Here is a 12,737-nt window from a genome sequence, read left to right on the forward strand (position 1 = left end):
TTGAGAGGGAGGGAGTACAGCCGGTTCCTCTGCTCCCCCCACTCCTTCCCCGGATGGAGGAGGAGGGGAAGGGAACATGTTTTCCCCCCTTGATTCGAACGTTCTCTTCTCTGTTTTCCTTCAGTGTTCCTCTCGTTCTTCCATGGGCAGGATCGGCCCTCTGCCTCCTGTTGCTCAGATGTAATCGCTTTTCCGCAGAGGTGGAGGAAAAGGCCAGGTCAGCACGAGGCCTCCTGGGGCCTCTCCCGGGGGAGCCGTGTTTGCCCTGGCCTCACCTCGGGCGGCTCCTCTGCCCAGAGGCCCACTGCAGCCTGTCCTCCAGTTGGCACAGGGTCTGTGCGAGCCGAGACTCGTCCTTTTCTCATTCTCGGGCAGGGCCAGGCTGCATTCACGTCCTCTCCGTCCCTGCCCATCTCCCACCCTCACCCTTTCATACTCCCAGAGGCCAGCTGCAGCCACCCCTCTCTGGCAGTGCCGGCCTCCTCTTTCCATCTCACTTCTCTCCTAATCCTGGCCTTCATTTTGGATGCTCTCCAGATACCCTCCCAAGGCCTAAAAGAACCTCTGTTTCCAACAGTACGTTTCCCAAGTAACCTCTGTGCGTCTCTCCCGGCTTTATCCAGAGACCCGACTGGGGCCAACCTTCTCTCCCCACTTAAACTGGGAAAACCCGTATGTTGGCCCAGACCTGATGGTGGACCCAGGGTGCCCGGCCTGCCAGGCTCTGGTTCTGCACAGTCTGGGTCAGGGGCCTCACTTTAGAAGTTCCTCTAAGTTTTGTGCATTGCTCCCCTCCCACCTCTCACCAGGAGTCAAGCCATTTGTTTAGTCTACACTTTCTATTTAGTCTTCACTGTAGCTAACTCAAAGCCCCATAAAGGTGTGTAGTGCTGAGCAAAAACAAATCAGTATTTCAGTTTTTCTTGAAAAGTGACATTTATATCCTAGCCAGAAGAACAGAATGCTTGTTGGTTGGACATATTTTGGGTTTTCATGGATTTTTGTTTTCCTGCCTCTTGCTTTACTTTCTGAAACTAGCTGTTAGTCTAATCAGATGTTTGCAAGGTTTTCTTCTTCCGAAGAGTAAGAATGATAGACTTTGTAGGTGGGCGGTGTTTTATAGTTTGGGAAACGTATTTTCTAGCTTTGTCAGATTTCAGCTTTACACAACCCTGTATGAAATTGGGCACGTATTATTCCACTTTAGAGGTGATGAATGAGGCCCAGAGAGGTTGAATGCTTTGCCCAAATTTCAAGCTACTCAGTGGCAGAAAGTTCTAAAGGCCTCAGTTAGGAACCTGCCCCACCCTTTAAGCCTGGTTCCAGCCATGTGCATTTGTACAGCCCTCTCTTCTCTGGCTCCTATCCTGGGTGAACAGCACAGACTGCCAAGCATCCTGCTTTCTGGCTGGGCCTCCCACTCTAGTTCTGGCCATACTAAAGGCTACCAGTGACACTGAGCAACTGGCTGGAGACCCCCTTCAGGCTCTACTTCACCCCTCCATCTTCTGCCACTTCGGTTGCTCATCTCCCTGGCATCCCAGCCTGGACTCCTTCCAGCTATCAGTGCTTCCACCTGGTGAGGTGCCCAGCCCCTCCCATGATAGGAGGGACTTAGCCAGAACCACACTTGAACAGGTCCAGGAATGTAGGGACACCATTAAGTAGAGGGCAGAGACAGGGAGTGCTCCCCCGCATCGATTACTTATTATTTTATTAATCTGTGTTTTATAGATCAGTAAAGTGGTGGCATAGTTAAATACCCTGCAGAGATCTGGTGAATCTTTTAGTGACCAGAAGTAGCATTTTTTGATAGATTTCTAGAGAGCCCCTATCAATGACACCTAAACAGGTTTAGGCGTGCCCATGCTGTAGTGAGAGGCGAAGCATCTAGGCAAAGCCATATTCGGGTCAAGAATCCAGCATGGGTGCTGTTGTATTGGTTTTTGCCTCCACTTAATGTATTTTTTGTGTGTGTGTGGGAGGAAGATCAGCCCTGAGCTAAGATCCGATGCTAATCCTCCTCTTTTTGCCAGGGAAGATTGGCCCTGGGCTAACATCTGTGCCCACCTTCTCTACTTGATATGGGACGCTGCCACAGCATGGCTTGACAAGCGGTGCATCGGTGTGCACCCGGTATGCGAACCCGCAAACCCTTGGGCCGCTGAAGCGGAGCGCACGCACTTAACCGATGCACCACCGGGCCGGCCCCACCACTTAATGTATTTTAACCAAAGGTATAAAACCTGCCTGGTATCTGGAAGAAAATGAGCTATGCTCCAAGTGTTATAAAAGAGAATTTTCTCCCTGCTTTTTTAGCATCCGTTAAAGATGAGGAGAAGAGCCTCCAAAGGAAGGATCGGCAGAGAGTATGTAAGATAACTCAAGATAGAAAGGCAGAGGAGAGTGTTTTCCCTTCTCCCTCCCTGCTCCCCTGGTCTTGTCACAAAGAGCTGTGTGCTTTGAGTAGTAGGTGGGGCTGTTCATTACCAACAGATGGGTGCTGGTGGCGAGTGCTACTTTCTGTTTCATCTTCGGGTTGAGGTCCCATATGAGAAACTTAAAAAGCATTAATGGCAGAAGACAGAAAAGTATCTGGAATTTGTCATGCAGTAGTGTTGTTACTTAACACACCTGCCTCTCCAGTTGGAGACTTTGCTTTATGGAGGTCTGTTGAACAATCACAGCTCAAGAGTGATAAATTCTTGCCCAGCTACATGCATTGTTCCAAAGGGTCTGTCACTGTTTCTGATATTATCAAGACCCCATCCTGAAATCATATTTATTTGGTCATTCCAAATATGCTCTTTAGCTTCAAAGGGATATAACTCAATGTGGGTGATATAAGGAAAGAGTCAAGTGGGGTGTGACTTCATTTCCTTTCATAGAGGTCTGAAATCTTCATGCATCCTTCGAGCCAGTCAATGGTGTACTGGCAGATGTTTAACAACCAGCTCCCCTAAACCCCTCAAGTGAAGCCCAGTGTTAGCATGTACAGATTTCCATGACATAAATACTCCCACTTTGGCTAATTTTAAGCTACCCTTGATGTCACTGATGGCAGAATTGGGCAGATATGTGTACAAACAGAGCCAACAGAAGCTGGTTCCAGTGGCCACTGGACTCAGCCAAATGTTTCCTAAAAATAATCTGCGTATAGAAGAGCTCTCCCTCCTTACTCTCCCCCTGTGTCATTCAGTGGTGATTCCATAGATGCTTCTCGAGCACCTGGTGCATTCCATGCGCTCTAGGAAGCACGCGTTCTAGAGGGGAAGACAGGCACTGAACAGCTGATGACCAGATTATTTAATTACATTGTGAGGAGTCATACAAAGGGTATTTTTTTCTTCTCAAATTCTGCTCAGAGCTAGATGCAACAATTGAAGATCTTAGGATCACAGCTCCTCCTCCAGGAAAGAGCCTTGGAGGCCATTCGATTGTAGGTTACTCTTCCTTCCGCAAGTGAGGAAACCGAGATCCAGGGAGTTAGAGATCACGGTCAGATGGCTGGTTTGCCAGCACCTCTCCCTGGAGATGCAGAAGTCTCCAGGCTCTTTGTGAAAGGAAGCAAAAGAAAGAAACTTGTTAGTCAACTGTTCAGAGCCTCGTCAAGACTGAATAGCTTTGCCAGTGGCCCTGTGTGTGCTGGACAGACCTCTGGCCTCCTGTAGTAGCTGCAGCAAGTAAACAAAGCTGAGAAAACCACAGGTCTCACCCAAGGTTAAATCAAATGGGCTCTGAAGAGATAGGGCAGGACACTCTTAAGACTGGAATGGTATTTGTCACAGTAGCGTGCAGGGGTCACCTGTAGGGTCCCTTGAGGAGCTTGTAGAAAACACACATTCCTGAGACCACCATCCCTGACCTGCTGCTAAAGAAGGGTTTCCAGGTGAGGGCCAGGGATGTGCGTGTTTCACAAACCCGCAGGTGGCTCTGATGTGATTAGTGTTTGAAAACTGCTGAAGGGAAGCTCCTCGTCCTCAAGGTGATGGAGAAGATAAAGATTCATCCTGGAAAAACATCTCTTAGATGAGTGAAATTCCTTGGGAACACTTAGATTGTTGAGCACTTCGTGAAATTAAGTTGTAGGTCATTTAGAAATACGTCTGAACTGTGCCTTGCCTCTTAGGGCTTTCCAGCACGCTTCTCCAGATAGGCGTACAAGACACAAAATGGTTACCTGTCTTTTTTTTTTTTTTTGTGAGGAGATCAGCCCTGAGCTAACATCCGCCAATCCTCCTCTTTTTTTGCTGAGGAAGACGGCCCTGGGCTAACATCTGTGCCTATCTTCCTCCACTTTATATGGGACGCCGCCACAGCACGGCCTACCAAGCAGTGCGTCGGTGCGCGCCCGGGATCCGAACCAGCGAACCCCGGGCCGCCGCAGCGGAGCGCGCGCACTTAACCGCTTGCGCCACCGGGCCGGCCCCTGGTTACCTGTCTTTTTAATACCAATAAGGGGTTTCTTTGTGCTCATGTTTGACTTCCTCCACTTAACAGCCTCATTCTCATTTTGTATATGAAGGGAGAGTGCTTTAGAGAGAAATTTAAAGGGCTTGTATTTCTCTACTACGTGGCAAACAGTAAAATTGAGTTTAAAGAGGCAGGCCCTGTAGCCTGATGCATTCATAGGAAGGGCTTCACGGTTTTTACCCAGTTTCCTTCTACGTTGGCAGAAATAAGGTATTTTTCCTAAGCTGGAGTCGTCTGGAGACAGTGTGCTTCTCCTGGGGACGTGCAACGGACGTATGTGTGTCTTTATCAAGTGCCGTTTTTTTCCTTCCCAGTGCTGGCTTAGTACCTTCTAAACTGGGGCTGGAGTACTCAGTCCTGGATTAGATGAATGCGGAATGTCTAGGAGCATTTCTAATCTGATGGGTCCATTTCCTGCCCACGAGGCCTGCCTCCCTCCTCTGCTTGGTGTGTGTATGCTCAGCAGTGTGGGTGAGTGTGGTGTCAGCCTAGAACAGCGGTTCCCAGACTTTTGATCTCAGGATTCCTTTCACTGTTAAAAATTATTTTGTAGCCCAAAGAGCTTTTTTTGACAAGGATCATTTCTATTAGTGTTTACTATATTAGAAATTAAAACTGAGAAAGTTTGTTTCTAATATTAAATATTTGTTGTTAAATAATATAATAATATAAATACTTTTGTATTTATTTTTCAATAACTAGAATAAACTCATACATATAAACATATGAGAAGTGGATTTTCCAAAATAAAAAAAATTTAGTGAGAAGAGTGGCATCGTTTTATATTTTTATAAATCTCTTTAATGTCTGGCTTAATCAGCTGGATTCTCATATTTGCTTCTGCATTGGATCTGTTGTGATTGTGTCATTTGAAATACATGGAGCAAAAGGTGACCTTGCATAGATACATGGTTGGAAAAGGGAGGGAGGAGCTAAGGGACCCCCTGGGGTCCTTAGAGTGACCATACATTGAGAACCATTGACCTAGAAAAATGTAATATAGGAAAACAGCATCTCCCCCAGAGAGAACTTACTGTAAAACATGGACTGCATTACAAAGTCAGATGGGCAGTCATTCCTTTATTCCCGTTAGTTAGGAGCTGAAGGCCAGAGATGCGTGACTGTTCCCCAGCCTGGAGGCGAGCGCAGGGCCTGTCTTGCTGTGCTGAGTCCCAGACTCTGTGGGACAGGAGATTGCATTTGGGAGTCTTATGGAACTCACAGGAATATTTGTTTTAGCTTGGTCAGGTTCGTGCAGACAGGTTTCTTGCGTAAAGAAAATCAGTGACGGTTTCTGGGACTCTGCACCATGGAAGAGTTCTGTTTCGGTGAATCTAGATGGTGATGATGTTTATTATTGTTATTATTTGGAATTCATATCAGCTTTCAGTTCCACAGGTTTGTGAATTCCAAATTTCCTGAAATTCGTTGCTGGGACAAAACTTTCCTTTGCCTCTAGACCTCTGTTAGAAAGTGAGATTTTCAGGCTCAAGTGGAAGGTGATAGTCGATACAGCAGTGGTTCTGCACGCTTGTTCCTCTTTTTGTGTTTCTGCTACAGGAGTATTGTGTGTGTGACTTTTTTTCCCGTTCTGGTTGGAAGCTTGCTTTTTGTATGTTTTTGAATGGCAAATCTGAAGACTGTGCCCCATGCTTGAACGCCATTAATCACACCCATTCGTGCTGGGCATTGTACATGTACTCCCAACTCTGCAAAGTGTGCTTTCTGCCCACTGTAAAGAGGAAGCCGAGGTTCAGAGAGGCTGGATGGTCCATTCCTAGCTGCATGTGCGGGGGTCGGAATCGTGCACCATGCCCCTTGCACTTGACCGTGCTGCCTGGCAGACAAATCCGCCTAGGGAGATTCTGTCTCCATTTGTCAGAACTCATAAGCCTTATGTTTTAAGTAAGATGTTTAGCTAAATTCTAAAAATGTTGTGTTTTTTCTCAGCTATTAAAAATGGGGAGCATAATGCTTGCTGTTCAGGTTGTGTTGTGAAGTAAGACAGAGCCTGAAGAACCGAGTTCAGTCCTGGCCCAGGATGTGCGGTACCCTGTACCCACGTTATCTTCTCTTTCCTTCTTGTCAAGTGTCTGAGGGCTCATGAAACTAGAACTTGAAATAAAACCTAATTATTCCTCACAAATGCCCCTTAGCTTTTTACTTACTTCATGAATCCCTTCTGTATGGGTAATTCCCCTGATTTCACTTTTATAAAAGTGAGTCCTCCAAGTTGAATAACACTTGCTAAGCCTAATTCAAGCTATGCATTTCTATAAAGAACACACTGGATTTCAAAGGCTTAGTTTAAAAAAAAAACAAAGAATGCAAAATGTTTTATTAATAATTTGTATGTTGCTTACATGTTGAAATGACAATATTTTGTATATGTTGGGTCAAACAGACTATCTTGTCAAAATTAATTTCACCTCTTTTTAATGTGGTTGCTAGAAAATTTTAAATTATGTATGTGGCTCACATTACAGTAAAGTTGCACATGCTGCTCTAGAATAGGAAAATGCACAAGCATAACTTCACCCTCTCATACTCTCACACACGCACACTCAGTTCTGCACACAGCCCACAGGGGTTCAGAGACCGGGAGGGCCCCCTTCGCAGCTGCTAGGTTAACCCTGGAGTAGAGGATCAAGCTGGGAGGGTAGGCGAGGAGGTGAATGTGTGGAGCTCTATTGGGGAGCTATTGATTGCTTTCTAGCATTGGGGTGATATGTGCAGAGTGTGTTGGGGAAAGATTTGTTAGGGTAAGAGGTAGAGCAGGCAAGAAATGAAGACAGGAAAAGAAATCAGGAAAGTAGTTAGGAGACTGTTGCCATCCTCTTAAGTCCAGTTCAGATAAACCGATCTGGATTGATTAAATGCCTTCTCACGAGGCTGAGGGAGAGCACACGAATGTATCCTCCTTCCTTTGCTAAGACCAAATAGTTAAGGTGAACGAACAGTCAACGTGTGGCCTAGATACACTTTCTGCCTTTGCTGATCCAGATGAGGCCATAATTCTTACCTGGGTCCAAACTTGGCCTTGGCCGAGCATTTCTTTTAATCAGGCAGTTTTCTGCTCCCTGGAAACACACTTCCCCATCAGTCACATTCTAGAAGGACGAGGTGAGGTGGGATTTGACAAGTATCAACTACAAAAGCCTGCTAGACAAAAGAAGTCTTTAAACCTTATCCGAATACCAGCTTTTTGTGAAAATAATCAGGGTATCGAGAGCTTTCTTTTCCCCCCTCCCCAAAGCCTCAGTGCATGGTTGTATATCCTAGTTGTAAGTCCTAGTTCTCCTATGTGAGCTGCCGCCACAGCATGGCTACTGACAGATGGGTGGTGTGGTTCCGCGACTGGGAAGCGAACCCCGGCCGCCGAAGCGGTGAGCGCCCAACTTGAACCGCTAGGCCGTCAGGGCCGGCTTGAAGTTTTGTTTTTTTTAACCTTTTTTTGGGAGGTAACTCTTTTGTGTAAAAGAAAACACTCGTTGCTCCTCAGTCTGTTTCAAAGCACTGCCTCTGGTTTGACAGTTCAGAATATGCATGTGGCATGAAGCATTTGCAGGCAAAATATGTGCAGTCTGGGAAAAGCTGATCAGGGAGTGTCTGTAGCTAGGCGAGGCTTTTGGCTGCATTTAGATGATGCTGGAACAGTATGGTGGTAAAGAACCACAGCTGTCTACTCCTCTTGAGAGTGTAGGATCGACAGTTTTTTTGTTCTTGTTTTAGATTGAAATCTAGATATCTGCAGGACCAAAGGTAGTTCTAATTTCTTTCTCCTGAACCACCACAAAAAAACATGAATAATTGCTGATTTTTGATTGCAACATTATTCTAAAAACAACCAGCTGACCTTGTTTGCAGAGCTGATTTACGATACGATCCAGCTTCTAAAGATCTGTTGCTTTGACCTGAAGCACCTCGGATTTCTGGTTCAAGGGGCTTTCTCTTTGCAGTTACAGCTCATGTGTGTTGTTTTCACAGGACGAACGTTCCCAACGCATCCGTACTTCTCCGCCCAGCTGGGAGCAGGGCAGCTGTCCCTTTACAACATTCTGAAGGCCTACTCGCTTCTAGACCAGGAAGTAGGGTATTGCCAAGGCCTGAGCTTTGTAGCAGGCATTCTGCTGCTTCACATGGGTGAGGAAGAGGCCTTTAACATGCTCAAGTTCCTGATGTTTGATATGGGACTGCGGAAGCAGTATCGGCCGGACATGATCATTTTACAGGTAGAGAGCGTCCTACGTCTTTGATGAGACAAATGCCAAAAACCTGTGTGATTCCTTTCCAGGTCTATTCAAGGAACTTTTTCACCAGCAGTTAACATTGTAATAGCTGTCATTGCTGAGAACTTACTCTGTGCTAAGTGTTAACCAAGTGTTTCATATGCACCTAGCTCCTTAATAACCCTTAGGAAAACACTATTAATCAGCTCAATTTATAGACGGGAAAACTAAGGCTCAGAGAGGTTACATAATTTGACCAGGTCACACAGCTAGCAAGTGGCGGAGTTGAGATTTAAACCCAGGCCTGTCTGACTGCAGGGCCCTCCCTTTCACCCCACAGGAAATCGTCTTCAGGTAATCTAATTCCTGCCTCCCACTGTATTTGCTACTTCCTCCTCCAGGGACCCCACCCCACCCCCAGCCCCCAGCCCTCAGCCCCTGTCACCCGGAATTCAGCGCAAATATTACATCCTGGAGGAGCTCCTCCTGGCCACCCTCCTGTCGAGTCCCTCCACTTCTGCCCCGGCACACTGTGTCACGTGATCCTGTCTCATTTCTTCTGCATAGCACTCTCACTGCCTGAAATTATCCTGTGTCCTTACACTCATTTACCTGTTTATTTTCTGACTTGCCTTAGCATATATTGTGAGAGGGGGATGTTACCCATCTTGGAGCTGCATCTCTAGTTCCTAGAACAGTGCCTGGGATGAAGTAGGCACCCAGTCAGTATCTGTTGAATGGACGAGTGACAGGGCAGGTCATATCAAAAGGAAACCAAACACAGCAGCAAGCGCCAAGTGCTGCTGTCGCCACCTTTCAGAGGGAGGAGGACTCTGGATCCTGCTCTGGGAATATTCGTCAACATTGGAGCACATGTTTACGTGTTCATTTACCAGCAAGACATGATTTCAGAGCCTTAGAAAGTATGCTTGGAAAGCTTACATTCGAGCCAACGACTCTTTCAGAGCACCAGATTGCATGGTTAAAAATCCTCTTACCTCCACCTGTGAATATGAACCACATGAACATAAATCTCATGAATGAAGCCATTTCATTCACTAAAAGATTTTGGCCCAATAACACTTTCCACAAATCCTATCAAGGTCTTCCTACATTCTCCCCATTAGCTTTAATATAGGCACACCTGACATCTAAGCAGAATTTTTGAGTTTTATATAATTTAGTATCATGACACATGACTCTTTTTGGGCTGGTGGCCTGGGTGATTAGATTCTTTTCAATATGAAAAAGCCACAGCTGTTATTGGAGGACTGTATGGTCTGGGCCCCTGGACACAGTCTTTTTCCGGTTTGGACAGTACATATCCAGCTTGTAGCATCTTTATAGGGTTCTGACCCTCTCTAGGTTATTATTTCTTTGGGCTCAAGCCATGGGACACTGAAAGCTGCGCTGGCTCTAGGACCTCTGTGAGCCCTGGGACTCATCCTGGGGCTGACCGCCAGAACCATATCACTCTGAAGAGGGAACCCTTTCAGTTGAAGTTCAACTTCAGTTGGAAAAGTTATTTTCTCCATCTTGAGATAAACATTTGTCTTTTTATTTTAATTTGCCCAAGATCTGTATATTTCACATTATAAACCTAAAGAAATCACATTCGTCCTGCCCACTGAGTAACTTGGGGTTTCAGAGGGAATTTACTGAGTGAATAGCACAATGGAATGCATCTACAGAAGCATCATATGCACCCACTTCACTCTTAGCAGAGAGGCTGGCTTTTTATTTCTAATTCCTCTGGGTTTGAGGTTTGCTAGGAGTGTGTATTTGTAAGAGAATTTGAGAAATGTTTTCACAAGACAGATGTTTAGGTTCTCTTACCCAAGGAACACAAGGGGACAGTAAAAAGAAAGGAAGTGGTAGGAGAAGACCCAACATGAGTGTTCTGGGCCTGCGCCCAGCCGGTGCCTCGCATGCAGCAGGCACCCGTAAACGCTTGGTAGATAAAGGAGTAGTTGAGATCAGTGGATATCACAGTTCAGATGGAATGTTTCAAGTTCTAGTAACTCCTCTATTACCCCTCGTGAGTGGGATAGGTAACTGAATACATGTAGCAGATATTTAGTTCTGACACCTGTGTGCGTGTATCCCCACAGATCCAGATGTACCAGCTCTCAAGGCTTCTCCACGACTACCACAGAGACCTTTACAATCACCTCGAGGAGCACGAGATTGGCCCCAGCCTCTATGCTGCCCCCTGGTTTCTCACCGTGTTTGCCTCACAGTTCCCATTGGGATTTGTAGCCAGAGTCTTTGGTAAGTGTGTGTAAATCTGTCTGCCAGAACCAGCATCCTCATGTTAGGTGAGAAACATTTCTTGTCACTCCGCGCTGGGTCTCCTTCCTTTTATACCTGTCTTCCACAAGAACAAGGTATTGTTTACGTTCTGAGTTTAGTCAGCATTGGGTTTTGTGCATTTCAAGACGTGCTTAACTTCTGATGATCATTGGGCTTCCCTAGATGCCTTCATCTTGTGGAATTTAGACCCAGTTTCCTCACCACCTGGCTGTCCCTGGAGCAGACATCTTAAAGACCTGGCCAAGGAGCTCCATGCACGTATTCCAGGCACATCTCTCATGAATCATGTTCCTCAACCTCTCTGGTTCATGACTCTGTTTACTGATACCTCCTTAAAACTTTTCAACCGATGACTTCTGGGCTGCTCTTCTTTCTAGATTCCCTTCGCATCTCCTCTTTCCCTACCCTTGGCTCTTCATTTTCTCTGCGGTCCCGCTCTTGAAGACACCTCTGTGTCAATGACTGGCGTGCTGTTCCATCCTCACGTGCCCCCTGCCTCATCTTCCCAAATGTCGTGACAGCTGCTTCCACTTCTGTGCCCCACCGCAACCATAGGTTGTTCACATTTCAGACCATCTCCTGTTTTCTCTATTTACTTTTTAAGAAGATTGTCTCCGTCAAAGTTAAACAGGTGTTCATGTGCAGAGTCTCAAAACTATACCTCAATAGAAAAATAAAAAATAAAAACTTTAAAAAACTGCCTTGAGATGGCAGGGACCAGTGCACCCTCTTGGATACCAGGAGCCGAGTGAACACCCAGTCAATTCTTATATAGTGTGTTTTCCCTACTTCAGAATGGAATAGTAATTTTGACAATTCATGTTATTTTTATTTTTTTAATGTGGAGGAGGAAGTTATTAAAAAATTGATAGTTATCACATGTTAAGTTGTTTTAAAGTGTCATTTATGTTCAGTCACTTGATAGCTTAAAAACCTGTCATCTTATACTTTTTTAGATTTGTTTTTAGAATTAGCATCTTAAAGGGAATGTTCGAAAACATTGAGAGCGTACTGCTTTACGCATACTCGGGGAAGGCAGCTTATATGTCCAAATTCTAGAAATCCTAAAATTTGCCTTTTAATGTGAATGGGCTTTGATTTGTCTTCTCTCCTCCTTTTCCCTCCAAAGTACTAGATTTTTATTATTACTCACTTCTGTCCACAGGAACTTTTAAAGACTTCCCCATTTGACTTTACTAGAAGAATCCATTTTCTTAAAATATTCACTACCTTCTTTTTCTCATAACTACCTTCCGAAATTGATTTTTATTTTCTGTCCCTAAAAAAATAATCGTTGAAAAAAATACATACTAAAAACTCTCTCCTGGTTAAATAAATCGTTAGTGAGATTTCATCAAGGTTTTATACCATAGTTTAAAAAAAAAAAGATAACTAAAAGCCTCAAAATTTTCTGCTTAGTTCACTAACAAAAGAGTCACAGAAACTGTAAGACCTTTAGGTGTAGGCTTCAGTCTTTCTTTACCCAAATTTCTGTGTTTCTCACTCTGGAAATTAAAATTGTTAGTCCACCTTACTTTCCTCCTGGTTCTCTACTGCATTTTTCAGGGTAATGGAGAGGAGTGAAGATTGAAAGGGCATGGAGGGAGTGTTGTTAATGGTTTGAAAACAGCTCAAGCATCGAATTACACTGTTTGTGAGGAAAATTCTACAAAGAGGCCTGTGCAGGAGGGGCTGAGTTATCACTGCCCCCAGCTATAGGCA

The 12,737-nt window shown here is 45.2% G+C and overlaps 1 protein-coding gene across 6 annotated transcripts in view; it reads left to right on the top strand.

Moving 5' to 3' along the window:
- Positions 1-12,737, top strand: part of TBC1D1 (TBC1 domain family member 1) — a 221,123-nt gene that overhangs the window by 191,279 nt on the left and 17,107 nt on the right. For all 6 annotated transcript variants that reach the window (XM_058546873.1, XM_058546871.1, XM_058546872.1 and 3 more), the window contains 2 exons: positions 8,461-8,705; positions 10,814-10,973. In XM_058546873.1, the coding sequence (XP_058402856.1) occupies positions 8,461-8,705; positions 10,814-10,973 (405 nt within the window). The remainder of the gene's footprint in view (positions 1-8,460; positions 8,706-10,813; positions 10,974-12,737) is intronic.

This window comes from Diceros bicornis, chromosome 8 (genome assembly GCF_020826845.1).
Source record: "Diceros bicornis minor isolate mBicDic1 chromosome 8, mDicBic1.mat.cur, whole genome shotgun sequence".
In the NCBI taxonomy this organism is placed as follows: Eukaryota; Metazoa; Chordata; class Mammalia; order Perissodactyla; family Rhinocerotidae; genus Diceros; species Diceros bicornis.